Below are 24,304 nucleotides of genomic sequence, written 5' to 3' on the forward strand. Positions count from 1 at the left end.
ATTTATACATTTATTTCCTTATTTATGTATATATTTATTTTTTTCCATATTTATTTATTTATTCTTTTATTTATTTATACATTTATTCATTTCTACATTTATTTATTTATACATTTATTTATTTTTACATTTATTTATTTCTACATTTATGTATTTCTACATTTATTTATTTCTTCATTTATTTCTTCCTACATTTCTTCCTGCGTAGGGTAATGAGGAGGGCGTGGTTTACCTCAGACATAGCAATCGAGCTCAGAGTAAGCGAAGGCGAAGGGTTGAGGCCACAGTGACACCCTGTGGCGAAATACAATAAGTATAGCTGACTGACATTGATACGGTCTGTGACTGCGAGGTATATGGTCAAAATCCTAAATCTTACTGTGTGACATGGATAGGCTACTCTTTATTCCGGACATGGCCGTAGAACATCGTTTGGTCTGGATTTGTAAAATGTCCTGGGCTAACAAACATGAAACAGGGACTCTGAAACGGAAGCGCTTGATATTTTCCATTTTTCGGTCAGAACTCACGGAAAGGAAGCAGGGCACATATAGGCTACAGTGAAGTCGACGCAAGCATATTGACCAAAGCTTTTGAAACGAGACCATTGCATTTTAATGTAGCCTAATTTGAATGCAAATCCGCAACCTCTCATGTCCAAAGGTATCATACGTTTGGACATGAGAGGTTGCGGTTACGGATTCGCATTCAAATGTGAATCAACCCGCTACACTAACTGGCAGTATAGTATGGCTACCATTTATACTATCATAATATATTTTGCCATAGTATTAATTTACTCCACAAGAAGGGTTAATTGCCCGCATCACATTATTGGTGTAAATCGCTAATTTTATTGGATGATCTCAATAAAAGCGCAACACGCAAAACATAATCAACAGCTACAGTGGAGAGAAAAGAAAGAGAAGAGCGACAGCAGTTGAATTTCGGGGCTGAGCTCCGTCGGGTTTGTCTTGACAAAGTCGGACCAACAACAAGATCTAAAAGCTGCTGAATTTTCTGCCGTGGCAGGCAAAATTTATTTTGAATTGCAGATTCTGACATGGTAGCCAGGGGACTAAGGTTTTCACGGATGAAATAGTGCACATAGAAATGTCTCTGTGGACAGCGCCATCTTTTATTTCAACCCGTTATATTCGCTGTAGGCTATCACTGCCATAGTTTGACCAAACTCCCCGCCACAATCATTCCCTTTAAATAGACTCCATAATGGTTTGCCAGCTGATGATGATGATGATAACAATAGCCTAATAATAATAATAATAAAAAGAAAGAAAGAATGATAATAATAATAATACAAATTAAAAAGTTATGTAGGCTACTAGCTATTTTTTTGTTATGTTTTTGGCAGGTTTGGGCTACAGAAATTTTTACAAAATTTAACAATAAATAATTTGATTTGATCTTTGAAGTAGCCTATTAGATAGAGATAGCTTCGATATTTGATCACTATGGTTGGTTACAAAGACTTTACTATTCTGAAAATAATAACGAGATACAAACCTGTAAATATTCAATCGACTTTTCTTAAATTCAAAACAAAATATTAATGCATTCGTAATTTCCATTTCTGAATAGTTGTTATATGGTCACGCAGGTTTGCGCATTAAACTCATGGCCCCGAAAAATAGCCTATCAACAATTATGTTGTTTCCCCGAACATGACCCCTCTCTGCCAACTTTTTGAACATTTGGTCATTTATTTATTTATTTATTATTATTATTATTATTATTATTATTATTATTTAAATAATGCATAGGCCTAAATAGAAATGATCAGAAACAAATCCACAGCTGAACCGCTTCAACACGTCGAGTTGTTTTTGATTCGGTGTATTTTAAGGAATCAAACGAGTGGATTGAACTCACTCATTAAGACAGTGACTTTCTGCCACCTGGTGTCTGTTTTAGTTTCATATTAAACTTAGGCCTATCACTTCATTGATTCCATCATGTCATATTTGTGTCTTCAAAATGTAAAACACTTCATAATATTTGTATGCACTTGTAGGCTAATTGCTGTGTAAATGCATTAAGATCTCTTCTGTATTGATGGCTCTGATGAAGCTCTGGTTGGATTTTAGTGGTAGGCTAACTGCCCTACAGTCTTATCCTCTAACTGAATTTATCGATGTGGATTAACGTGACGTTCATACATTTAATAAGGTTGCCCCTGGCCTGGACATGAGTTTATGGAGGTAGGCTAAAGACTACCACCACTTAATATAATAATAAAAAAAAAATGTTTCTGTTGCTGTCAGTATTGTTTTTGGAAATTAGGCTACATTAAAATGCAATGGTCTCGTTTCAAAAGCATTGGTCAATATGCTTGCGTCGACTTCACTGTAGCCTATATGTGTCCAGCTTCCTTTCCGTGAGTTCTGACCGAAAAATGGAAAATATCAAGCGCTTCCGTTTCAGAGTCCCTGTTTCATGTTTGTTAGCCCAGGACATTTTACAAATCCAGACCAAACGATGTTCTACGGCCATGTCCGGAATAAAGAGTAGCCTATCCATGTCACACAGTAAGATTTAGGATTTTGACCATATACCTCGCAGTCACAGACCGTATCAATGTCAGTCAGCTATACTTATTGTATTTCGCCACAGGGTGTCACTGTGGCCTCAACCCTTCGCCTTCGCTTACTCTGAGCTCGATTGCTATGTCTGAGGTAAACCACGCCCTCCTCATTACCCTACGCAGGAAGAAATGTAGGAAGAAATAAATTAATAAATAAATAAATGTAGAAATACATAAATGTATAAATAAATAAATGTATAAATAAATAAATGTAGAAATGAATAAATGTATAAATAAATAAAAGAATAAATAAATAAATTTGGAAAAAAATAAATATATACATAAATAAGGAAATAAATGTACAAATAATTATTTATTTTCGTTTTTTTGCTTTTCTATGTATATTTATTTATATATTTATTTATTTATTTATTTATTTTTTACATTTATTTGTATATTTATTTATGTATTTATTTATTTTTAATATTGGCAGCTTTGGAATTCCATAATGGAAAGGTGAATTAGAAAAGCATTTAAATATTGTACATATTATATAGACCAACAATCCAAAAATAGCACAAATTGATCAGGTGCCAAAGTCTCAATCAGACAGAATTACAAAATACAAACTATACGTTGAATTCTAAAAGCATTTTCTGTAATGCCCATTCAGTATTCATTGATTAATTGAATAATTAATTGGCACATCAGTTGATAAAAATAAATAAATATTTGTTTACTAGAAGAATAAAATCTACCCCTTACGAAAAAGAAGTATACTTCAAGTTAATTTTATATTTTATACTTAAGTATACTAATATCAATATGTACTTGTAGTAAACTTGTAAGTGTACTATTTCAATACTGCTTGGGACTAAATTGGCTCACTTTTAGTATATAGAAGTATACGTTTAATTGTAAGAGTAGTAAAATACTTAGCTTACTATTTTAATACAGTAGTACATCTTTTAGTTGATGAAAGTACACACTTGAGTGTACTCTCAGTAAACTACTAGTTTAGTAGTTTATACTGCAAGTATACTTGTAAGTTTTCTTTAAGTGAACATAACATTATACTTATAGTTTACTATTTATATATTATTTTTGCACTTGCAGTATACTACTATGTTCAAATGTAGATATTATTTTTTTATACTTGAAAAATACCTTTAACTGTACTTTAATTTTTTTTTTAATTATTAGCTTCATGCATCCTTTTTAATCAACACTTGAATGTCGGTAAGTTTCATAAAGAAAGGCAACATTTTAAACAAAAAAGCTGAGAAAATCACATTTTTGTCAAAGACTACGCCTTGATCAGATTCAGAACGATGATCAAAACACAGATGGAGTAGATCAAGTCTGACACCCCCAAAGCTTCACAGTTGTTTTCTCTTCATGGGTTACGCTTCATTTCATTTGGAAAACATTAAGCAGTTTTGATTTACAAGCTGTTTAATGTTTGATGATCACGTTATTTTACATTTGAGTGAGCAATCTTCTATCACTTGTTTCAGTTTCTTCTTCTCCTGTGTTTTGATCCGGAGATTATGTACTAGAAGATGTCATAGCGCCCCCTACCATATAACAGTGAAAACATGGATAGCTGGAAAATTCAGTCAATGGTGGGGAAAAGTAGCCTAGAAATCTAGACGCACCCTAGCGGCAGCAAAATGTATTTTGCAGCCAGGGTAGTCTAGCAACTCTCCATTGACTTTTGGAGCTGTAAAAAACTAAATTGGGTCAGGCCAATCACATCGTGTATAGAGTAGGCGGGGCGGGCTTAACATAATGACGACAGAGTTGCGACGGTTCCCTGCTAACTTACTTGAAAACAAAGAATGGCGGCTGCTGGAGAACAGCGGTCTTTCAAATCGGCTTTGGCCGCGACTCTGGAGGACTTGGAGTTAAGTTTTTCTTTGAGAAAAGAGCAAAGACCGGCACTTAAGTCATTCTTAAAAAAGGAAGATGTGTTCATAATTTTGCCAGCCAGATTCAAAAGTTGAATCTATCAACTAACGTTAGCTCCGCTGTTGGGAAAACGCTCTGGTTGGTTGAAGCGCTGTCCTATTGCGTGCAGAGGGAATTTGAAAGACAGCTGTTTATCCCGCCCCTCGGATTGAGCCGTGTCTATGGTGAGTTGCCAGACCTAACATCTTGATGTAGGTCTGGCTTGCCAGGCTAGGGGAAAAGTAGAATTAGAATAAATTCCTATGTGCACTACAAGTGGACTAGCCTACCCAAAAATTCAGATACGCAGAATTAGAAACATATCTGTTTTATATCAAGATTCTAATCAATATTTTCAAACAATGTAAGATTCATAAGACTGTATATGAAAAACTATGTAAAAAAAGTATATTTAATAGGCTACTCGACCAAAAGAGTTAACACAACTACAAGCCAAGTATACTTTGAATACTTAATTATACTCTTAAGTATATCTCGATCAAAAGATTGAGTACAAGTACAGGCCAAATATACTTGGACTTTTCTCTCAGTATAAGTCAAGTGCACTTAAGTGTAATTTTAAGTATATTTCTGAGAAGTATATAAAATGTAGACTGAAAGTATACTCTCTTATTTTTAGTTTAAAAGAATAAACTTATTTTTCGTAAGGGACTGCATGAATGTCAAGGTTAAATGTCAAATTTCCCTCTCATTTTCAGATCTTAAGTAAAGGTCAGATTGTTCAAGCGGACAGGTTTAAGAGAAGAGGACAAGCTCTAGTGACACTGTCTCTACTTGTAACCAAAGACATGGTGCCGTCCTTCCGCTTTGTGGCTTATTATCATGTGGGCTCGTCTGAGATGGTGTCTGATTCAGTCTGGGTCGACGTGAAGGACACGTGCATGGGAACGGTGGGTCAACCACGTATTATTATAGATCTATTCGACATCAAGAATTGACACTAAGGCCGTGTGTCCACCAAAGCGGTTTTTCACGTGGCTGGCATATTTTTTCAATTGTTTTCAATTGGAGCGCTGTGTTTTTATTAGTGTGGCGGTTGGTCGGTGTGGTATTAGTCCCGCCCCTCCTCCACTGTGATTGGACAGTTGGGTAAAAAGCGACAGTGATGAGTGCTGCGTTTTACCCAAAGTTGAACATTCTTCAACTCTCTGCGACCTGTAAAAAACGCAGAGCGCTCAGCGCTTCAGCGTGAAACTGCTCATGGGGTTTTAAAAATGCAGCGCTCCCATTGAAAACAATTGAAAAAATACCCAGCTGCATGAAAAAATGCTTTGGTGGACACACGGCCTAAGCTTCAAAAGTGTCTCGTTTGGATCAGTGGCATCTGAAGTTCAATTATATCAATGCATGATCAGCAGGAATATATACTACTAGAGTCCAGTAGATTCTTCCAGTAGGGTCCTTAGTGTTTCTTGTGTTTCACAGCTGAAGGTTCAGGTGAAGGAGCCTCAACCGATCTACAAGCCAGGAGAAGAGTTCAGCTTGCTGATAACTGGAGATCCTGGAGCTAAAGTTGGGCTGGTGGCGGTGGATAAAGCTGTGCATGGACTGAATCAAAACAGACTCACTCAGATGAAGGTGGAGGTCCTACATCAACACCTCAACATTGAACGCTTGTGACTGTCTTATAAATGGTCTGTTTGTTGCTTTAGATTTACGATATTGTAGAGAAGCATGACACCGGCTGTACGGCAGGAGGTGGAAGGGACAGTATGGGGGTTTTCAGTGATGCAGGTCTGATGTTTGAGTCACACACTGCAGGAGGAACCGACACCAGAACTGGTATATATAAATAATGTTCTTTCAAATTTCTAAAGCTGTACAAATCTCTTAGCCTGTTATTTAAACATCCTCTAGTGCCAGAGTGTCCCGCCCCTTCAAAGAGAAGAAGAAGAGCTGAGAGTACTCAGCGGGTCACCACTATACTGGGTGAGAAGCTGGAGCTTTTCTTTTTTACTTGACAGACCGTAAAGGATGAAAGGAAATGATTTGGAGAGGGAGAATGAATGAATACGCTCCAGTGCTCGTTCTTCAGCAGTTCTTCACCTTCTGTCCTGATTGTCTTTGTCTTCTCAGCTGGTCAGTACTCTGGTGATCTGAGGAAGTGCTGTGTGGATGGCATGAGGGATAATAAACTCGGCTACACCTGTGAACGAAGAGCCATGTACATCGTAGATGGAGAGGAATGTGTCCGGGCCTTCCTGCACTGCTGTAATGACGTGGTGGCTCGTAGTATGGAAGCTGGAGAGGAGGAGATGATTCTGGCTCGGAGTATGTTTTTAAATATTGTTCAGTTGATTGTCAAACTCATGATCTTAACACTGTGTAATGTTTCCACAGGCTAACAAACCCATTTTCTTTACAAGATGCATATTAGATGGCAATAAAATGGTTAATAATTAAATAATTATTTGGAATAAAATACTGCAGGTCTTGTTAAAGTGATGGTGATGATGATGATGATGATGATGATGATGATGATGATGATGATGATGATGATAAATACTCTATGCATCCCTTTAGGGAAATTTAAGCATCCAGTAGCTCACACAACACATAACAATTACAGACAATAAAAACAAGCAAACAAACAGCCAGATTCTAATAAATGGTCTGCTCTGATTGGTCAGATGGCCCCAGTCTGTTGTGATTGGTCTACTCTGCTCTGATCTCATTGTCAGATGACCCAGTCTGGTGTGATTGATCTACTCTGCTCTGATTGGTCAGATGACCCAGTCTGTTGTGATTGGTCTACTCTGCTCTAATTGGTCAGATGACCCAGTCTGGTGTGATTGATCTACTCTGCTCTGATTGGTCAGATGACCCAGTCTGTTGTGATTGGTCTACTCTGCTCTAATTGGTCAGATGACCCAGTCTGTTGTGATTGGTCTACTCTGCTCTGATTGGTCAGATGGCCCAGTCTGTTGTGATTGGTCTACTCTGCTCTGATTGGTCAGATGGCCCAGTCTGGTGTGATTGATCTACTCTGCTCTGATTGGTCAGATGGCCCAGTCTGTTGTGATTGGTCTACTCTGCTCTGATTGGTCAGATGACCCAGTCTGTTGTGATTGATCTACTCTGCTCTAATTGGTCAGATGACCCAGTCTGGTGTGATTGATCTACTCTGCTCTGATTGGTTAGATGGCCCAGTCTGGTGTGATTGATCTACTCTGCTCTGATTGGTCAGATGACCCAGTCTGTTGTGATTGGTCTACTCTGCTCTAATTGGTCAGATGACCCAGTCTGTTGTGATTGGTCTACTCTGCTCTGATTGGTCAGATGACCCAGTCTGTTGTGATTGGTCTACTCTGCTCTAATTGGTCAGATGACCCAGTCTGGTGTGATTGATCTACTCTGCTCTGATTGGTTAGATGGCCCAGTCTGGTGTGATTGATCTACTCTGCTCTGATTGGTCAGATGACCCAGTCTGTTGTGATTGGTCTACTCTGCTCTAATTGGTCAGATGACCCAGTCTGTTGTGATTGGTCTACTCTGCTCTGATTGGTCAGATGACCCCAGTCTGTTGTGATTGGTCTGCTCTGCTCTGATTGGTCAGATGGCCTTACATCATGTGTTGGAAACCAAACAACCATTACCATATCTGAATTTCAGATTCATCTTCTTCAGCACTTCATACACAGTCTAACTAACAGACTGATGGTGTCTAACAGTAGTGATGGTGTCAGTTTATTTTTCTTAGTTTCGCTTTCTTGGACTTTTAGTATGTTTTCATTAGTCACATGTGTTCCTTTGTTTGATTTTCCCGCCACTCATCAGTTTCCATGGGCACTAGTCCTTATCACAGCTGTTCATCAATTAGTTCATTCTCCCTGTGTATTTTACACTCTTAGAAAGAATGTGTTAAAAATGACACAACCTGTGTTAAATTTTGACACATGTGTGGGTGAGCTCCAGGAGTACTAGTTTTGTGTTAATTTTAACTCATTCACTGTGTAAGTCATTTTAACACTCAAATTGTGTCATTTTAAAAAATAAAGCGAAAGGGCCAGATGCAACAATATTAACCGTTTAATCAATAGTCGAGTACAGAATGCATGTGCACACAAAGTACAAGACAATGTTTCAAGCTCAATGACTGGACAGACTCACTGTACTGGACATTATTCAGTTATTCACGCTTCAACCCCTAACTGATAATGCTGCTTTTGACAAAAGTTCATGAAGAGATAACAGTTAACCGAGTTTGCACTTTGAATTTAATTAAAATGTAGCAACTGACAAAATATTGTATATAAATAACTTGTATTTACACTGGCCTGTTAGTTTGAGAACATAGCAAACACTGCATACCATTCACAGTAATGGTGAGTGTCGACACTCAAAATGATGAGTTGAAAACAACACAACCTGTAAAAAGAGATGTTAAAAATGACACATGTTGTGTAGATTTTAACACATGTAGTGTGTGTGCTCAGGGACAACACATGTTGTGTAGATTTTAACACATGTAGTGTGTGTGCTCAGGGACAACACATGTTGTGTAGATTTTAACACATGTGGTGTGTGTGCTCAGGGACAACACATGTTGTGTAGATTTTAACACATGTTGTGTAGATGTTAACACATGTTGTGTAGATGTTAACACATGTAGTGTGTGTGCTCAGGGACAACACATGTTGTGTCAAATTTAACACACAACCTGTGTCGATTCTTAACACATCTCTGTGTTTATAAGGACTACACATTTTGTGTTACCTTTAACACAACTAATGTATTATTCCTCTTACACAGAAGTGTGTTGAAACCTTTTACACACTACTGTGTTATAGTTACACAACTTGTGTCAGATATGTGTCACATGTGACTGTAGTCGGTGTGTATTTGCCAGAGTTACTTCCTGTGTTTTTACAACTGAGTGTTTGGACGAACACTGAAACGTATTGTTAACTTGTGTTTATGGAGTCCAGTGACGTTTAATAAAGAGTTTGTTTGAACATTTTATTAGCTGGATGGTTTAGACATCATGAATCTACATAGACAAGCTCTTATTGAGAATTAACAGAGGTTTAGATGTTGATGTTTCATTGAATGTGTTATCTGAAGTCACCAGAATCGTGATTAATGGCTCCTTTATTTGAGCTCTTGACCCTTTACTCTTCTTTTAGTTTTTCTCTTGCTGCTTTAACTATATTTTAATAAAATACATTTGTTATGGTGAGTGAAAAGATGATCAGATATTTCTTGATGATGTTGTAGTCAGCAAGTGCTGATCTGATCAAGTTTATGAGTATATGGATGGTGCACATTTATTTTATTTATGTGCTGTTAGTTATAATGATCGTGTGACACTACATCATGCTGTCCAGCAGAGCAGAATAATAAAATAAATGTTTTCTGAAAATTTTAATCTGCAGCAGAAACTAGTCAAACACAGACCTCAAGAATCAGCGCATGAATCTCAACAATGGTGACAAACAAAAAGCTTCATGCAGCAATGCATGCTGGGAGTCATGGATGAGATTTGCACTATGGTGGCACCCAGCATGCATTGCTGCATGAAGCATTTCGTTTGTCACCATTGTTGAGATTCATACGCTGATTCTTGATATCTGTTTGATACCTTAGACTGTAAGATTCTGTACGAACTGTGTATTTAAAAATTAATTTTAAGCTAATTGCATTATGCTAATCTTTTATGTATTACACTCATCTTTCAAATATTAAACTTTTTCTGAGCTTTTGCTGAACAATCTTACACGTTCATGATGATAATATTATCATCTGAGCATATTTTTCTCATGATTTTTTCTGCTGTTTCAAATGCACAGATTAAATACACATTTACAGCAATCAGAGAAAACTAATGTTAAAGAGTCAAGGGTCAAGAGCTCAAATAAAGCTGACACTAATCACAATTCTGGTGACTTTAAATGAAAAATTCAATGAATCGTCAACACCAAAACCTGTTAATTCTCAATAAGAGCTTCTGTAGAGTCTGACAGAAATAAAGTTAATCTGGTTATTAATAACAAGTGAAAGCAACATTTGAAAAAGACATTGAAAAAGAGGCATGATGTGATTGGCTGCAAAAAAATAATCTTTAAGTTTTCATGAATTAAGATTTAATTTATTTATTTGAATATATTGCTTTATTTATTTTAGAGCATTTTATGGGATACCATATAAAATATAAATATTTTTTTTTTTTCATAAAAAACAAACTCTCCTCCACCCAGTGCTATTCTATCCAGAGTTACATTTTAACACACATTGTGTGTTAAAAATATACACAACATGTGTCAAAATGCCATCAACACATCTTGTGTGTTGTTTTTTAACACATCTCTTTTTAGAGTGTAGTTCCTCACCTTCACTCAGTGGTGTTCCGGTCTCGTGTGTGTTAGCATTCTGTTGGAGTATCTTCTGTCTTGCCCTGTGGATTATTGTTATTAAAACTTTGTATTTTGAACTTTATCTGCAACCTTGCTAACGTAGATGTTGTTTGCAGGCAGCCAATCAAGACCATAGACTGGCGTTATGCAAATTTGTTACAAACCTATGTAGGTTCAACCAGGAAGTAAGATTGGAATTACTGTTCATTTGAGTTTACAGATTTCCAAAAGAAACACCAGGATTGATGATGGATGAGTAAATGAGTGAAGTGAATTCCTAGTTGCTCACAGTATATATATATTTTTTCTGTAAACCTGGACAGGTGAGGACAGCGACTATTATGAGAGTTTTGATGAAATCACATCACGTACACAGTTTCCAGAGAGCTGGCTTTGGACAGAGGAGATTCTGCCGTTCTGCCCAGCTAATAACAAGTTATGGTGAGTAGGAGACAAAAAAAATAATTTTAAATGAGCAGAAGCGATGGGAAATGATTTTTCGTTATTATCTGTAGATAGTCTTACATGCACTGTCAACCTTTGTGGGTATTTTTTTTCTTTATCTGTTTTGAACTTTTTCTATTCCCTCCTGTCCCAGTGGAGCAACATCGATCACAAGAGACAGAATCTACCTGAAAGAATCTATCACTACTTGGCAAATCTTCGCTTTTAGCCTGTCAAAATCTCACGGTAAAACTTATGTTAGGATGAAGTACACTTTTTTCACCTCGTTTTAGACCTGTAGCATCATGCTAATACTCCATTGCTGTCTTTTTCTCCAAAGGCATATGTGTGGCAGATCCATACGAGATGATAGTTTATAAGAGGTTCTTCATTGACCTGAAGGTGCCGTTCTCAGCTGTGCGCAATGAGCAAATACAAATCAGGGCCATCCTTCACAACTACACCAAGAAGAAAATTAGGGTAAACAGTTACACAGCCATTTTGGTCCTCGATAATCACCCAATGTGGTGTCAAATACAATTAACGTGAGGACAAATGTGCCAATGAGGCAAATTAGATTTGTTTTAATCATGCATTACTTCTGGGAGTCCAAGTTCACAGGTTTTACATGGTTGTTTACAAGGACCAGGCTAGTACAGCAAGTGCTAAATCTTCCAAAATTTGAGTGTTTTTAGGTAACAAGTAAACAAGCTATCTTTAACCACAACTATGGCACCATTTTATTTTTTAAAGTCCCCCTGTAGTGAAAATCAAGCTTTTAATGTTGTTTATATGTCTATGTGGTGTTTTTAATATGCTTTAAGACAAGCCATGTGTAAATTCATAAGTCAACACCATTGCTGAGTATTTTCGCCTTAAAACTGCAGTGAAACAAAGACCGTCTCAAAAACATGGTTTTAAATCGCTGGTCAACGTGTGAGCGTCAACGAGTGGATCTCTGAGCTGCTGTGAGTGAGTGGAGGCGGGGCTCATTTGCATTTGCATATTCATAGAACCGAGAATACTAAATGAGGCAAGGGTGTAGAGCTACATTCAAGATATTTTAAGGCATGAAGAATTAAAAACGTTTAAATATGTAATTTTGGTGATCAAAGATGAGTTTTAAGGGATACAATTCTTGACTACAGGGGGACTTTATGGTAAATCTCACACAAACCACACACATTCACAACCTGTCACACACAACACTGCAACACATGGGTGCATTTGTCCAACTGTCGGCTTCTCCTTCAGGCACGTCTTGAGTTCATGGAGACTGAACACATTTGCAGCTCCGCCAGCAGAAAGGGCTCCTACAAAGCAGAAGTGGAGGTCGAGTCCATGTCCTCCAGGTCCGTCCCGTATGTGATTATTCCCCTGGAGTTGGGCAATCACTGGATCAATGTGAAGGCAGCAGCGTATGACTCTGTCTACAGTGATGAAGTGAGGAAGATCCTGAGGGTGGTGGTGAGTGAACTTCCTGTCTGCCCACTGATAAAATTGCAAAGCAGAGCTCTTTTTTTGGCATCCCATAAATATGTTAAATTACAGCATTCAAAACAGCAATAACAATTCTACTTTATATTGCTATCATTTACATTTCAGACCCGAAAATGGACTTCGAAAATGGAAACGCTATTTCTGAATGTTCCCTGAACATTCCCTTCTGCTCATTTAAACATTCAAAAACATTCAGAACGTTTTTTTTAAATGCTTTAAAAAGATTATTTGTTTTTTTTTGTCTTGGTTACAGTATGTGATTATTAAGTAAACTTTATTGTGCAAACATTATGGAAACGATACTTTTGAATGTTCTCTAAACATTCTGAAACAAGTAGTCACGTTAAAACCCTCTGATGCTCTTTGGTCAAAAACAATTCTGCAACTTTTTTAAGTTAACTTTTTAAAACTTTTTTTTTCACTTCAGACAATAATCTGCCATGTGTCGTCTTTGAAAACAGATCAAAAGCATTAAAGATGTATGACAAGTTTTTCAAGTCTATGCTCAAAAAGTTAATGAATGGATTAAAAATACAGCTTAAATATAATTTAGTACCATTAAATCCCCTAAAAATACAAAATATTAAATAAAAAACATTATCAAACTAAAATATAGTACATTAATTTCATTTAAATAAAAAATAAATTCTGTCATTTTTGACCGACATGCGAATAGCACCAGAGAGCTAAATAACGTTAGACCAACGTCAAACTAAAACGTTTCAGAAAAAAAAAAACTTTCCATGAATGATGTAAACGTCTTTGTACTAACATTTTGAAAACATTATTAAAGAACAGATACGATATGATAATTGCTTTCATTTATTAAGTATTTAAGACATATGTATTGTTTGGTTTTCAATACACTTGAAAACCCATTCATTATTATAGAAGCTTGATTTCATTATGTTATGCAGTCACCCTAAACAGATCAAACCCAATCTCTTTGTTTCAGTCTGAGGGTGTGCTCACTATGATACAGGACAAAAATGTCGAGCTCAATCCTGCTAAGATGGGTGAGTTATTGGAGTCTTTCCTCCAAAATATCCAAAAATGCCCCTCCGAAATATCCAAAAATCCCCCTTTTCTAATTTCAATCTGACCCTGTGAGACAGGTGGAGTACAACAAGTGTCTGTCAGGAGTCTCAAACCAGACACTCAGGTCCCCAACACACCCGCTAACACGTACATCACAGTCAAGAGTAAGTAGGAATCTGAACGCTTATTTATTCTGCTTGTCCATCCGCTCATCCAGTCCTGACCGCTGTGTGTTACTCAAGGTCAGGAGTTCAGTAAGATGATCGAGCAGGCCATCAGTGGAGACTTCATGGGGCGGTTTATTGTCCAGCCCCGTGGTAATGGAGAGGAGACTATGATCTACATGACTCTACCTGTCATTGCCACTCATTATCTGGACAGCACCAAGCAGTGGGAGACTGTTGGCATGAACCGGCGTAATGAAGCCATTAACCATATCAACACAGGTCAGCTGACCACTCTCACTTTTAATCTGATGCATTTCTTAGAGAAACATGATATTTAATGAGTATAAATGAAGGGCGGGGCATAGCTTTGTCCTATGGAAGCCCAGTGTTGTGCCTGAATGCGTTCATTGAACGATAGTTCATGAACTCGTTCATATTTTGGGCGAACGTGAACTGAACGTACTGTATTACTGCCTGATGAACGTTACTATGAACTCGTTCATTCTGGTGTCTGTGAACGCCACGCTCTCTCAGTTTAACTTTGTTCAATAGAGTGCCAGATTTCTATAGAGCCTTACAGGCGAAAACCCGGCTAAAACACTGTAAACCCACTGTTGTTTTCTTATGTGGTGGAAATGAACTTCCATATTGTCCACTAGGAACTGATTGCATCATTGAAAGTGGGCGATGCACACTAGAATGGAGTCAGGTGATTGGAGGAGAGACACAGTTTCTGATTTATGTAGAATATAAAAAAGGAGTGGGTTGTTGTGTACACAGACTGCAGACACACAATAATGTAAAAAAAACACAAAAAAATATATAGGTCCCCTTTAATAGATCCCTCAGAATATTCTCTATTATGCTAACAAAAGCTATGAATTTGTAAGTTATTTACTGTATCCTTCTTGTCAAGGTTATCAGCGAGAGCTAACTTTCCGTAAACAAGACGGGTCGTTTGCTGCCTCGATGAGCAAGACTAGCAGCACATGGTGAGACGAGCGTTCCTGCCATATTTATCTGATCAAGTAGTTACATGTCGTTTCTTACCTCTTCTTTTCTGGTCATTACAGGTTGACGGCATATGTGGCGAAAGTGTTTGCGATGGCCAGCGATCTGATCAGCATAAAGGAGAATGTGATCTGCAGCGCCCTCAAGTGGCTGGCCACAGACAAACAGCTGCCAGACGGCACGTTTAAAGAAGACGCCGCCGTTATACATGAAGAGATGCTTGTAAGTTTCATTTGGTGTACATACATGATGTTTCAGAAAATGTTACTTCCTCTGTAATGTTTGAATCTCCAGTGTAGAATATTATTAGTATGAAAATTAAAGGAGCTGTATGTAAGAAATGTATTTCAATTAATCATAAAATGGCCCTGATATGTCACTAGACATTAAGAAATCATGTTCATTTCAAATACTTATATCACTGACAACAGTAGTACGGCCAGGATATTGTCATTTAAAAGTGAAGTTGCAGCCCTCAACTGATGTTGATGTTGTCATCTTGTGTTTTGGCCTGAAGCGCCACCCTCCACCTATCTCTACCAATCACGAAGTCAGTAGTGTTTCGGCATCCGGGTTGCCAGCTCTGCTCTAGTTACCGTTACTCTGCAGCTACAAACGTTCGTGCTGGATCCTGCAGCCTATCTGGCAACCTCGAGTCAGGGGGAGGGGGAGGGGATACACCGCTCTACAGTAATTTGAAAGTGATTGCAGTACCAGTTTTGGCCACAATCTTACATACAGCTCCTTTAAATAAACTAGTGAGAATGTGAATAGTGTTTTCGTTGTCTTAAAGTCCAGAGGGTCGGACGTGTCATTAATTTGAATATATAATAGTTTTAAATAATTTGGAGAAAAAGCTCTAAAGGAAGACATCAATATGCTGCAGTAGGCAAACTTGTGTTCAAGTTTTTTCCTAACAATTGTTTGGGCTCTCGTTTATTTGAGTGTTTGTTAATTCCAGGGTGACGTAAAGGGGAAAGACAGCGACGCCTCTCTAACGGCATTCGTTCTGATTGCCATGCAAGAGGGCAGTAAGATCTGTAATGAATCTGTAAGTGTGATTCCTGGAAACAAACAGCGCTATGATATGTCGCATCAGTCTCACTGAGTCTCTCTCTCCATACTAGAGTCTTCAGAGCAGTGTAAACAGAGCCGTTAATTACCTGACGCTGAGAGTTCACAGTCTGACCAGCACTTATGCTGTCGCTATGACTTCTTACGCTTTGGCCCATGCTGGAAAACTCAATAAAGACATCCTGATGAGTCATTCCAGCCAGAACGAAGGTCAGTAACAACACAGTCAAATCAACAGTGCAACTACAGCCACTATAAGCATGACATGTAGGAAATGCAAAAATAAATAAATAAACCTGTAAACACCAATGACATAATAAATTACCCCACAACTCTACATAGGACAAGCGGTATGGAGAATGGATGGATGGACAGACAATAAACTAAAAATACTAATACAATTCTGAGTAAAGGACTTTTATTTTCAGTTACTCCCTCAATCCTTTAGACTGTGTTGCAGAAAGAACCAATCAGCTGTTTGATTGATATGCAAAACAACCAGCCACTGTTCACTTCCTGCATTTTCTGATTAAGTGTCAGTTGTGTTTTTATAACTGCATGGAACAGTTTGTGTTTTGAGTTATAAATGAAGAAAAACTAATACTACAGTAGAAATATACACATTACAGTGAAATAAACGATTGATTATTATAAATAAAATAAAAACTATTGATTGTTAAAGTCGGCATGAAACAGAAGTTACGATAGTCTTTTCTTCCCTATATTGTGATGTACATCCGAGTGAAACGGCTCCTCAAACAAGAACAAATGTGGGCGGGGCTTGTTTTTGTCCGTGGGGAATTGATTGGATGGTTGTGGTTTGCTATTGGTGGATCTCATGTGATTGACATGTTATTGCCCCGCCCTCATCATCGGAGAAGAGAAGAGATGCTGCAAGAGGGAGGGGAAGTTATTTTGATTCTAGATTATGAGGAAAAATGAATTTAAAAAAAGTTTGCGCACGGATAAACCATTTATAATAAATACTGCGGAAAAAAAAAGAAAAGAATTCTTAATTTTGATTTCATGGTGGCTTGCTAACCTAAACTGAAATGGCAAACAAATTACTAACTGATTTGAAAATAACAAATTATGACATTTTTAAAACTATAACAACCCTGTATCCATGTCAACCTTTTCCATTTGTGTCTTCTAAACAGTCGGTACATTTTGGCAAGTTCCTGGACAGCGTCAGCACTCCCTGGAGGCCACAGGTTATGCGCTTCTCGCGCTGGTGAAGGTGAAGGACTTCGAGCGCACCAGAGCGATCGTACGCTGGCTGAGAGCACAGAGAGCTCACTATGGAGCCAGTGGAACCACACAGGTACAGAGCAGATCATTACTGCTTAGAAATAAACCTGCTGACAAGGTTTAAAGGTGCTGTATGTAAGAATGACATATATTCTTCATACATTCAAAATCGGTATTGCAGTCAAAATTCGAAATATCGGAGACCGTTGTTTCTCCCACCCCCTCCTTCTCAGACTCGACGCTCACACGGGTGGCCAGTTTGAGACACGCAACAGGAGCAAGCGCAATTGACGACGAAAACCGAGGAGACTTACAGACTTGATTTAACCCGCGTTTTAATATGCTCTCGTTCATAGAGATTTTTAGATGGATACAGAGGCTTTTTAGGTTGTGTGGAATCTGCAATCTCTGACCAGTTGTTTGCTCATTTCCAAGGCTGTGATACGCTGTGTTTCCTGCTATCCCGGGGTGTCGAAATACTATTGGGTGAACTGGCAGTGGGCGGAGTCACATAGACCAAAACAAAACCCGACTGACAACACGGAACGTGTAAAATAATAAGTAAAATAACTGGCTGTAGAAGTGTTTTTCAGAGAAGCGAGTATGTGAACTTAGCATGTTTCCTAAACATTACAAACATATTATGGTATTTTGATGCTTTAGTAAAGTAAAAAGTTACATACAGCACCTTTAACCCCTGGACATGTACGATCACACCGGTGTGATTCGAACATTTGTTACAAAATGGTGGCTGTATTTAAGCGCACGACGATGGAGATAACTTCGGGAGACTTTTAATAGAACAATCAACACGAGAATCCACGAGGAGAAACACCACACATCAGCAATAACTTAAATGTAATGCAAGCTAACGACCAGGGATAAACAGAGGGCTTAAATACACAGATAACAGATGAGGGAAACGAGACACAGCTGGGGCAAATGAACTCAACGACAGTAACCACAGTCTCCCAAACAAACAGGGAGAGAATAGTGAACTGACTAACACAACACAGGTGAACCAAATGAACTAATGAAGACGGTGAAACTGGAATGGTGGGAAACTGAACACAATGAACATAAAAAGAAGTCCAAAAACAAACAGACATGTAACAGCATTATACAGACTAAATAAACTGACAAGGTGTTTTATACATATCAGATACATAATGTGTGGGTATTAGGTCACTATAAAATGTACTCTATCTCCAACTTCGCCAGCCACTTTCATGTATTTCGGGAGAAGTGGATGGTGGAAGCTAATATGATCATTATAAATGTTTATAATAATAATAATAATAAGGTGATACATTCTAAAATAATGCCCCCCTTAAACTCACACTAGAATATTTTAAACTTATGTGTGAAAGGTTTAATAAACAGTGCACCATTTTAATGACCAGTTCATTGATGGTCTTAAACATGGATTTGTAAACTTTTCGATGTCATGAACCCCTAAATATGATGTTGCCTTTGCGACGAACCCCTTTCCTAATGTTAAAAATGTATAAGATATCATCTGAAAAATATTTACTTTAATAAGTCAACACCCTTTTTTCTACCCAGCATTAGCTGTGTAAGATGTGTTAACCTGAAATGAAGCATATATAAAGTAACTGTTATTAATCTCAAAATTACATGCCAGTCTTCAGAATACAGAATAAACTTTATTGTATATTATTTTATTATATCATTTATTTTATTGGTAACACTTCACAATAAGGTTTAATTTGTTAACAATAAACAGCTATATTAGTTAAAATAAACTAACAAAACATTTATATATTTTAGTGAATGATCATTTCAATATTTACATTACATTATTACAATGTAAAGTATCTGTTATTGTTTTTTAATATTAGTTAATTATTTAATTAAGATTAATAAATGATGTAACAAATGTATTGCTCAATGCTAGTTAATACATTCAATAATGAGAACTTATTGTAAAGTGTTACCATTACATGTTCTAAAATATTATAATAATAATATTATATAATTTGTATGGATTATTATTGTTTATTTTTTTTCATGTTTTAAGTGTTTTCTTGGACCCAATTTAAAACCCCTGGTCTAAAACACTGGAGCATTTGCTTCATGAATAAGGGAATGCTGTATATTTTTCTGCCTCGTCTCTTAGGCGAACATCATCGTTTTCCAGGCCGTGGCTGAATATCGTACAGAAGCGAAGAAGCAGGACGTGAATCTGAACATTGAACTCTCTGTGGAGGGAAGAACAACACATAACAGATGGACTTTCACTCGTTCCAACACGCATGTGACGCGATCAGACAAGGTGAACGAACAAATATGAGTGAACAGACATGCACAGTTCGCTTTTCCCCTTCAATTCTTATGCATTTCTCTGATTTCAAATCATGCAACATAATTGAACTATGTAAAATGTTCTCACAACAGGTCAAACTGACACAGAAATTCAACGTCACTGCTCATGGGAACGGGATGGCCACTCTCTCGGTGAGCATTCGTGAGCGCTCACGACTTCAGTTACATTATTTACAAAGATTTACAGCTTGATCTGTCCTCAGGTGTTTTCTCTGTATTATGCCCTGCCTGAAGAGAGAGAGAATGACTGTAATGCGTTTGATCTCAGTGTGAAGATGGAGAAACAGCTTGACGGTAGGATTCATCAGTTCATCTGTATTCATGTCTTCTTCATTTATTAGTGACGTTTAACAGTGCTATATCTTCTCAATCTGCATTGCACGCAGTGTCACATCCAGGAGCCATTGAAAGTTACCTGCTCACCATTGAAACCTAGTGAGTAAAAGTTAATGTAGAGTAAAAGCAGATCCGTCCATCCGTATGTTAGATTTGCATCTTCAGCTGAATGTGAGCATGAACTGATGGAAAGTTAGATCACGTGCGTTGTTTTAACCCATCTGTGCAGTTTCAAGAACCCAGCGAGAGATGCTGCCGTGTCTGTTTTGGATGTTGGCCTGTTAACAGGATTTAAAGTAGATGACACTGATCTTTCAAAGGTAAAAATGATTTGGTAAAAATTGAATAATACTACATGTCACTTTGTAAAGAAACACTACACGCCTATAGACTATTTTTGTAGTTTACACAGAGACGATAACGGTAGCGTTTTCGAAAATGTGTTTTCAGGCCGCAAAAATGCCATTGTCATATAAATGAATGGCCAAAACACATAAAAAGGTTTCCGTGAAAGCGCTGTCATGTAAACGCCCCCTTAATGGGAACATTAGCAAAAAGTTCTAAGCACTTATTTTTGTTAGCTGGGTGCTACCTGAAACTCACTGAGCCACAATCAAATTTCATTCATCCACACCTTTATATTATATATAATTCTCGGTTTTGACTGGTAATATTATGGATGTGATTCTATAATAAGGATATAAGGATAATTTTCTCAGTGTTTGAACTTTTCTGATTTAATTCCATCAGTTATCTAAAGGGAAAGAGAAGTACATTGAGAGATTTGAGATGAACATGGAGCTTTCAGAGCGTGGATCGCTAATCATCTTCTTGAATAAGGTACTGAAAACTAAACCTTTAACACCAACGAGAGACTCTGAACACCAAACATGTGAACATTAGTAAAATTGCTGTGTAAATTAATGTGTAGCCAGAATGAAATGATGATATGATGTGAATGGTTCCATACATAACATAACACTGTGACATAAACACAATTTGGCTGAATTAAATTTGATCGATGCAAAATTATATGCATTGAATTTATACACATTAAATGTGTTAATATTTTCTTTATAACATTCACTTGTGTGGTGGTACAGTATGACTTGTATGAATCTCTCTTTAAAATGATGGCTGACAAAGTTATTACCCATGTATGGAAATACTTGGATTGCATAAATGCAAAAGTGATTTGTGATCATGAAAGTCATAATAATTGTCAGTGTGTCTCATTAGGTTTCTCATAAAGAGAGGGAAAGGATTGCTTTCAGAATGCACAAGATCAATGAAGTGGGAATGTTGCAGCCCGCCGGTGTCACTGTGTACGAGTACAGCGCTCCAGGTGCATGATGTCACATGGACGCTCACACACGATACACGGTTTACTGTGAAAACAGTGGTAGAAAGTGGAAAAGGCATACTGTATACATATTGCATACACATCATTAAACAGAAGTTGCATTAGTCTTCTTCACTATTGTGACGTATATATAAGTGAAACAGCGTCTGGAACAGGATAATATGTGGGGCGGGACTTAATTTTGAAAATATTTAAATAATTAATACGCAGAATAAAGGGGCGGGGCCTGGTTGAGTTAGTTAGTAGTTTGTTGAAACTGGCGGTTATGGTAAGGGGCGGGACATTTCCCAAACACTCTTGAAGCGCTCGACCAATCACAACACACTGATCCAGCCGACCAATCAGAGCACAGTGTGCTTTTCCGAAGGAGGGGCTTCATAGAGACAGGAACTAAACAGAGCGTTACTGACAGACTGGGAAGAGAGGAGCTGCAACAATGTAGAATATGGGGAAAATAATGTGTTTTTTGAACATTCAAGCATTAAAACCTATTCTAGTAGAGCCTAAAAACTAATTTTATTGCAAAAGGCATAATGCTATGATTCCATAAAAAAACAAGAATTGTCAGTTTCATGGTGACTTGAATCTAACACGCAGATGATCGTTGTGTGAAGTTCTTCCATCCTCATAAGAGAGACGGTGCGCTGAACAGACTCTGCCATGAAGACCTGTGCGAGTGTGCCGAAGGTACGTGTGTCTGTGAACTGAATACACACTGTGTGTCTGTGTGCATGTTTGTAGATAAACCTGTCTGTATTTACAGAGAACTGCAGTCTCCAAAAGAAGCATCACATTAAAGAGTCTCAGCGTGCTGATAAGGCCTGTGCGCCTGGAGTTGACTACGGTAAACACACACAGCTTTCTGCTTTTGTAAATGTGTTTGTCTGTGTGAAGAACTGAGATTTATATGCTGTTACTCACTTCTCTTATAGTTTATAAAACCAGGGTGGTGGGAAAGCAGCTTTCACTGCAAGCAGACATCTACAACATGACCATTGAACAAGTGCTGAAGGAAGGTATGATGTCTTATGAAGTGCACTGTAATCTGCAGAAAACAAGTCGCAGTGTCAAATAATCAACCTTTGTGGGGGATTGGAAATACAGTTTAATTTCTGAAAGTATGAATGAAGGAATATGCACGAATTTGTAAATGCATCAACTTTTTGAATATTTCTCATATTTTGATCAGTAATTGTATTGATTCAGCCACTGTTGCCATTAACCTTTTATATTTATAATAACTTAACAGATTGCAAAATGGTTTGGCATGTAAAAACATAAAGAGCCTTTGGTAACACTACAATGAGGTTCATTAGTTAACATTAGTTAATGTATTAACTAACATGAACTGACAATGAGCAATACATTTGTTACAGTATTTATTAATATTTGTTAATGTTAGTTAATAAAAATCCAGCTGTTCATTGTTTGTTCATGTTAGTTCACGGTGCATTAACTAATGTTAACATTTAGAGCCTTATTTTAACGATCTGAAACGCAAGTATCAAGCGCCGAAACGCAAGTAACTTTGTGAGCGGATCTCGGGCGCTGTTGCTATTATACCGGCGGGATAAATGACTCTTGCGCCCGACGCAAATCTAAAATGGGTTGGTCTGAAGTAGCTTCATTACTCATAGGTGTGGTTTGGGCGTAACGTGAAATAAACCAATCAGAGCGTCATCTAATTTTCCCTTTAAGAGCAGGCGCGCTTGTTCCATGGCGGATTGCTATTATAACGGCGGATTTGCCAGGCGCGCGCCAGTTCACAGCCGAGGAGACCAACGTTCTCGTCAGGGCCGTAAAACACAGAGAAGTGACATTGGGGATGGAGAAACACACCCAAATTAGCTTCGGTTAAACAGGTGTATGATAATTTGGGTAAATGTGTAAGCTAGATTTATGCCTATTTTTCACATCTTCATGGACACAACAATGATTTATCTTGTGTGGTAATATTTTTCCTTGTAATTATTTATGGTTTGCAAAAATGGGAACTGCTGCGTCTGTGTAGATGAGAGAAGCAAAGTGAATGCGCGTTGTGCACACGCTACATTATGGCCAAGCATGCGTATAAAATAGCATCTGAATAACGCGGCACTGAAAACGCGGCACTGACTTTAGACTAGGTTTCTCCTGGTCAGTGGCGGAATTGTTTTCTGAAACTGCAAAATAGCACCAGGGAACGTTTGCGCCGGAAGACGCCTCCTCTTTTCGCTGAACCGCCCCCGGGAGCGCAAGTTCATTCCCTAATTTACCGAAGTGTGTCTGTGGAGGGAAAAGTCCGCTGTGCGTCAGGCGCAAAATAGGAATGATACATGCGTTGGTGTACAAAGTCAATTGCTGGGTGCAGGATAGGGCCCTTAATGTTTTTTTGATGGCACAACTCATCAATCACAATTTTAAGGTCAGTGATATGATGATGATAATTGTTGAAAATGCTTGTTGATAATGAATTAGCATAGATTATTTCATGAAAAATTAATTGAATGTAAATCTTTTAATAAATGCAATGCAGGAAGCAAACAGTCACATGACAAACTTGTTAAATGCCATAAGGCTGTTGTTTTCTTTTACTATAAAATAAATCTACAACACATTTAAGAGTGTATGGTTTTCAGGGACTGATCCAGCTGTGGAAGGGCAGACCAGGTCTTTCTTGGCTCATCCTTACTGTAGAGGGTTTCTTGAACTTGAAGAAGGCAAAACCTACCTGATCATGGGCCAAACCACATCACTTCCTAGGATTGGTGGAAGGTAGGAGCTTTATGAACATTACAAGGAAAATCTCTCTCTCACTTGTTCAGTCTGAACTCGAGTTCAGTTTCAAACGCTCCAAACTGCGTCATCTATGAGACTAGAGTTGATACACACAGTATGGATCGATCTTGATGTGTTTGTGTTTGTTTTT

At 37.8% G+C, this 24,304-nt stretch overlaps 1 protein-coding gene across 2 annotated transcripts in view; it reads left to right on the forward strand.

Moving 5' to 3' along the window:
- Positions 1 to 24,304, forward strand: part of LOC311077871 (complement C3-like) — a 31,941-nt gene that overhangs the window by 7,064 nt on the left and 573 nt on the right. The window contains exons 13-40 of one of the 2 annotated variants that reach the window (XM_084106505.1): positions 5,212 to 5,403; positions 5,939 to 6,091; positions 6,166 to 6,295; positions 6,371 to 6,442; positions 6,590 to 6,784; positions 11,190 to 11,307; positions 11,465 to 11,556; positions 11,651 to 11,790; positions 12,565 to 12,777; positions 13,766 to 13,826; positions 13,926 to 14,012; positions 14,091 to 14,294; positions 14,932 to 15,007; positions 15,089 to 15,248; positions 15,988 to 16,077; positions 16,154 to 16,310; positions 17,261 to 17,424; positions 19,492 to 19,647; positions 19,770 to 19,829; positions 19,901 to 19,991; positions 20,084 to 20,132; positions 20,263 to 20,353; positions 20,784 to 20,873; positions 21,273 to 21,378; positions 21,994 to 22,083; positions 22,160 to 22,240; positions 22,329 to 22,412; positions 24,015 to 24,150. In XM_084106505.1, coding sequence (XP_083962631.1) covers positions 5,212 to 5,403; positions 5,939 to 6,091; positions 6,166 to 6,295; positions 6,371 to 6,442; positions 6,590 to 6,784; positions 11,190 to 11,307; positions 11,465 to 11,556; positions 11,651 to 11,790; positions 12,565 to 12,777; positions 13,766 to 13,826; positions 13,926 to 14,012; positions 14,091 to 14,294; positions 14,932 to 15,007; positions 15,089 to 15,248; positions 15,988 to 16,077; positions 16,154 to 16,310; positions 17,261 to 17,424; positions 19,492 to 19,647; positions 19,770 to 19,829; positions 19,901 to 19,991; positions 20,084 to 20,132; positions 20,263 to 20,353; positions 20,784 to 20,873; positions 21,273 to 21,378; positions 21,994 to 22,083; positions 22,160 to 22,240; positions 22,329 to 22,412; positions 24,015 to 24,150 — 3,338 coding nt within the window. The remainder of the gene's footprint in view (positions 1 to 5,211; positions 5,404 to 5,938; positions 6,092 to 6,165; positions 6,296 to 6,370; positions 6,443 to 6,589; positions 6,785 to 11,189; positions 11,308 to 11,464; positions 11,557 to 11,650; positions 11,791 to 12,564; positions 12,778 to 13,765; positions 13,827 to 13,925; positions 14,013 to 14,090; positions 14,295 to 14,931; positions 15,008 to 15,088; positions 15,249 to 15,987; positions 16,078 to 16,153; positions 16,311 to 17,260; positions 17,425 to 19,491; positions 19,648 to 19,769; positions 19,830 to 19,900; positions 19,992 to 20,083; positions 20,133 to 20,262; positions 20,354 to 20,783; positions 20,874 to 21,272; positions 21,379 to 21,993; positions 22,084 to 22,159; positions 22,241 to 22,328; positions 22,413 to 24,014; positions 24,151 to 24,304) is intronic. The other variant, XM_084106506.1, reaches the window with a different exon arrangement.

The sequence above is a fragment of the Abramis brama genome (assembly GCF_963993115.1).
Source record: "Abramis brama genome assembly, chromosome: 2".
Taxonomy (NCBI): domain Eukaryota; kingdom Metazoa; phylum Chordata; class Actinopteri; order Cypriniformes; family Leuciscidae; genus Abramis; species Abramis brama.